Raw genomic sequence first — 5430 nt, forward strand, 5'->3', positions numbered from 1 at the left:
AAATTGTGCTCAGTTTTGGTTCATTGGTGCTCTCTTTCAAAGAAAAAAGTTCCTAAGATTTAATTGATTAAGAGATTAGCCAAAATATGGGCAGAATTTTATTCATTTAAAAACTCTTATTTGGAAATTTAAAGCACAAATAAGTCAAAACTTATGTGTAAATTATATTTTATTACATTTTGTGCACAAAAATCTTCAAATGTTCTTTCCTGTGCTCTGCATCATTCTCATATATAAATCTTTTATTTACAGTAATGTAACAAAATCGAGAGAACCAAAGAATAAACACAGACGCTGGAATCTAAGTGAGTCAGAACTTCTCGGAAACTGCTTGGAATAATGTGCCACAACAAATATCGCTGAAAAAAACCTCAACTATTTACAAAAAATAGCTTTTGAATGATTCATTCAAGTCAATAAACAGTGAACATTAAGGAAATTTAGTGAAATTTATTCCAGCATGTGATTTTTGTGTATGAAAGACAACTGAAATCTGGCACGAGGAGGTTCTATGTTTTCATATTCAACAAAAGCAAGAAGAAACAGGAAGAATCCGTTTTAAAAAGTAATTTATTTTTAAAACAAGTTTTCTTTATTAAACCTTGGATAAACTAACTGTTGAACAGTTTTATAAACTGTATATAACATCTGCAGTAAGGCATTGTTCTCTAAAAATAGTGTCGTCTCCAGTGTAAAGGCATTTGGCAAAAAAAAGTCAAATATGAAGCCACTCCCGAGTGTATTTTTGCAACATCATGGGCCTCTTCAGGATATACATACATTGCGCACGCACACACACACACACAAACACACACACACACACACACACACACACAAATCTGGTCCATTTCCCAATGCTTTGGATATGTACAAAGTAGTGTGTTAAACTGAGAAAGAAATAAAAAATAAAACACCCATTTCTGCTCAGGTTTCCTGAGTGCGCTGACACACAAAGGCACTTATGGACACTTTGGAACAAGGTACTGGTGAGAACTTCAGATATTTATCGGATGTTTAAACACAGTGTAAACCCACGCTGAGATTGTGGTCGTTTCCCCAAAACACCAACATTGTGGGAAAAAAAAAATGGCACAAAAGAAAACTTAGCACTTTATTTTACAGTACTGTAAATACTCAGTGTTTAATAAGTACATGTGATAATTACAAGTAATTTCTCGTAAGCAAATTAATTATCGGATTTTAAAAGGCTACATGATGCTAAAATGTAACTCAGAATTTAATAAGTAATAATGCAGTATTTACGCATAAACCTGTTTCGTATGCTAAGTACATAGTGAGTAATGTGAAAAACTGTACACTGAAGTTACGACTAAGAAGTGCTTGTAATATTTTCTGAAATCGTCTCTAAGAACGTGCGTATTTATGCTAAAAATGTGGATCTTTTTTCAAAGTTACTATGCACTACATTTCAAACTTACGCAAAATATTGCTTGCAGTTGCTACATATTAACTCATTTATTTATTGTAACGATAGCTGTGATAGCTACTTACTTTCGCACAAACCTCAACTTCCAGACATTCCTTGTAATTATTACATATTTATTTATTAAATACCAGACTACGATACTGTAAAATAAAGCGCTACCAATATAATAGCTATAAAACTTTATATAAAACGAAGGCAACTTTAGGATCGAAACCTTGTTTTTTTTCCCCCGTGGATAAACACTGAGTTTGACCGTAAACTCCCCTGAATCCTGTATTAATGAAAATCTACAGCTCTGAAATCAGATAATCAGCTAATCATCTCAAAACAAAGAAACAAAAAACACAAACAAAAACAAAAAAGACCTCGACGTGATGTGGGTGAACAAACAACAATAATCAGCAGAAATTTTACAGAACAATAATAACATTTCCTATGAATCCTGTATTCATAATGCGTTATAATGCATAAATGATGTGTTATAATGCCTGCTGTAAGCCTGTTATAGTTATCGATACATACATAATACTTCACCATTAGGAAATGACTTCATACAGTTAGGTTACATAATGCCTTGTAATAACTGTTCATGACGTAATGAATTATAACACAAGCGCCAGTATTGTTTCTAGATGACATGTTATGAAGCCTGACATAAGCCTGATGTAGTTATCGATACATGGGAAACAACTTCATAATGTCAGGTGACATAACACGTAATAATGTCTGTTTATGTTGTAAAGCTTTATAACAAGCTCTGGTATACCCTCCAGTTATAACAATGTGTTGTAAAGCATGGAAGATATGTTATAATACTTGACATAAGCCTGTTATAGTTATAAATACATACACAATACATACATAAAACTTCCTTTGTAATGCATTATAACACAAGTGCTGGTATTGTTTCAAGGTATAATAATGCATTATAAAGAGTAGACGTGTGTAATACTTTAGGAAACAACTTCATAATGTCAGGTGACATAACAGAATATCTGTTCATGTTATAATGCATTATAACACAAGCTCTGGTATGGTTTCTACATAAAATAATGCATTATATAGCTTACACAATCTTACGAAGCCTGAGATAAACCTGTCATGGTTGTTGAGACTTAATACTTCAGCAAATGACTTCATAATGCCAGGTGACATAAAACAATATCTGTTCATGTTGTAATGCATTATAACACAAGCTCTGGTATTGTTTCTAGATATGATGATGCATTATAAAGCACAGGTGATATAACACCTGACATAAACCTGTCAATTATAAATACATCCATAATACGTTAGGAAGTGACTTCGTAATGTCTGATATAATAATGCTTATAGCAATGCTTGACATAAGACTGTTATAGGTATAAAAACATGCATAATAATTAAGGAAACAACTTCATAATGTCAGGTGACATAACACAATATCTGTTACGTTATAATGCATTATAACAATGTCTGGTATAGTTTTTAGATAAAATAATGTGTTAATAAAGCACAGATAATGTGTTATGAAGCATGACATAAGCCTGTTATAGTTATGGATACATGCACAATGCGTTCGGAAATTACTTCCTACCTTATGTCAGGTGACATAACACATTATAATATCTGTCGTAATGCATTATAACACAAGCTCTGGTATAGTTTCTAGCTAAAATAGTGCATTATAAAGTATAGCTTGTATGTTATGATGGAAATGACTTCATAATGTCAGGTTATATAACACTATAAAATCAGTACATGCCATAATGCATTATAATACAAGCTCTGCTATAGTTTCCGGATATAATAATGTGTTATGTATCATGACATTACAGCCATATTGTCATGCCTTATAAAGTGTTATGCACGTAACTTTAACTATTAGAAATTACAAGTACAATATTTTGCCATGCATTATACAGTATACATAACACCTTATAACACACTAAGAGAGCTCAAGCTTTATAAAGTCTTACGCATGTAACTTTATTTAGTGATTTTGCATTATAAGGTATTATACATGCTATATAACACATATACAAAATATTACTAGGATACATAATCCTACATAATGCTTTATAGCAGATTTTCCCAGATATTATGCGGTATTATGAATGCTATATGACGCACTGAACAATGCATGTCACCATAACTATTTACGAGCATTTATGCTGCCTCATGTCAGGCACTATAAGGTATTATGGATGCTATATGACACGTTTATAATGCATTATGAACACAGGACTCATAGGAGATGTCATCACAACAATTTAGCACCTAATTTTAGATTTTAGATTTATTTCTGGCTGTACAAACTTAGGCCCAGGTTTTAAATCAGGAAAATGTGTTACGGTTTATTAAATAAATCCAGCATGATAAAACAGTAAACAGCGAGCGAGCTGGAATGTGTTTACGGATCATGTTTAGTGCTTTATGTCTCGAAGTGCGACGACTTAACACCTTAAAAACAATAATGAACAACACTATTACGACATGGCTTAAATGAATAAGTTTGCATATTGCATATAATAACATCTCTCTGGTCGTGTTATTGATAGTTTATCAATGAAAAGGTATTGCGTTGCAAATAAACAGTTTGAAATATCAGGATCAGCTTAATCCATTCCCCAAAAAAGAACCGTCTATAAAACCAGGGGCTGTTTTTTATATATATATATATATATATATATATATATATATATATATATATATATAAAAAAAAAATAAGCAGCATGAATATTCATGAGATGCATCTTTGGTATGAATATGATCCAAAAACAAAAGGTTTGTGTCTATAAAAAAAGATGGCAAAATATTTGCAATAGCTTTGATTTTAGGATTTTATGTAAATCTTTATCTTTTATGATTTTAAGAAAACGTATTTCACGTCCGAGCTCCAGAATAATCCTGTAAATTTCGGTATGTAGTGCGCTAAGGAAAAAGGAGATGCATAAATTATTAATTACACTGTGTGTGTGTGTGTGTGTGTGTGTGTGTGTTGTGAGATTCCCTACCGAGTGACTATTTCCAGAAAAACCTTACGTGAAAGTGTTAATGCTGTGCTGGCAAGTGTGTGTGTGTGTGTGTGTGCGTGTGTGTGTGTGTGTGTGTGTGTGTGCGTGTGTTAAAGCTCTACGTCCAAATAAATAACAGCTAAGATAAAGGAAAGTAATATCTCTGGAGGAAATGAGCTGGGAATTTTTTTTTTCCTGGTAAGAACATACGGTTAAGACCATCCAGTTTGCATTTGTATTCATCTCTACTCTCAAAAAAAAATAATCTTTATTCCGAAAAACTGTACACATCTAAAATATATAACGTATATAATAGTACCCATCTATAGCTTCATAAAATAATTCTGAAAAATAGAATTAAAAAAAATTTCTTAAATTTCGAAACGTGCAAATTTGGACCGGAATCATCGGTATCACGAACCCGAGGGCGGTTCTGAGTGTTCTAGCAGACGCCCGGGTGTTAGGTTCTCTGAGATGTCAGACCTCTTTTTATACGTGACGCCCGGAGGACCGCCGCTAGGGGGCGATACGAGCTGCACGCTGTCTGTGTGAGGCAGCAGCGGCGTGGAGGTGAGCGCGCCGCGTTCAGGGTGAGGCTGATCTTTGGTGTACGGTAGTGTGCTGCTCTCGGTAGGTTTGTGTGGAGAGTTCTCCGAGTTCTGCGCCACATGGTTCTCCGAGTTCCTGGAACTCCGAGACGTGTCCTTCATCTCCATGCTCTTGGGCATGCCGGGCTCGGCGGCTCTGGGCTTGTGCTTGGCGTGGGCGGGGTGCGGGTGTGTGAGCGTGGAGCTGCAGGGTTTGAGGAAAGGTCTGCAGAAAGGGAAGAGCTTGGCCTGGTTCTGGTGCAGCAGGCGTCTGCGCAGCTCCAGCGGCAGTCTGTCCAGCTGACGGCCCACCTGCACCGGGCTGGGGAACACAGAACCCTGACACGCTCGGTAGAAATATCTGGAACACAAAGTCCAGAAGAACATGATGTCAAACCAA

The 5430-nt window shown here is 35.1% G+C and overlaps 1 protein-coding gene across 1 annotated transcript in view; it reads right to left on the reverse strand.

Annotated features, from left to right (window-relative positions):
• Nucleotides 1-552: 552 nt before the first annotated feature.
• Nucleotides 553-5430, reverse strand: part of atp10a (ATPase phospholipid transporting 10A) — a 54857-nt gene continuing 49979 nt past the window's right edge. The window contains exon 21 of the mRNA XM_026945626.3: nt 553-5391. Within this exon, the coding sequence (XP_026801427.3) occupies nt 4857-5391 (535 nt within the window). The 3' untranslated portion in view covers nt 553-4856. The remainder of the gene's footprint in view (nt 5392-5430) is intronic.

The sequence above is a fragment of the Pangasianodon hypophthalmus genome, chromosome 2, assembly GCF_027358585.1.
Source record: "Pangasianodon hypophthalmus isolate fPanHyp1 chromosome 2, fPanHyp1.pri, whole genome shotgun sequence".
Classification (NCBI taxonomy): Eukaryota; Metazoa; Chordata; class Actinopteri; order Siluriformes; family Pangasiidae; genus Pangasianodon; species Pangasianodon hypophthalmus.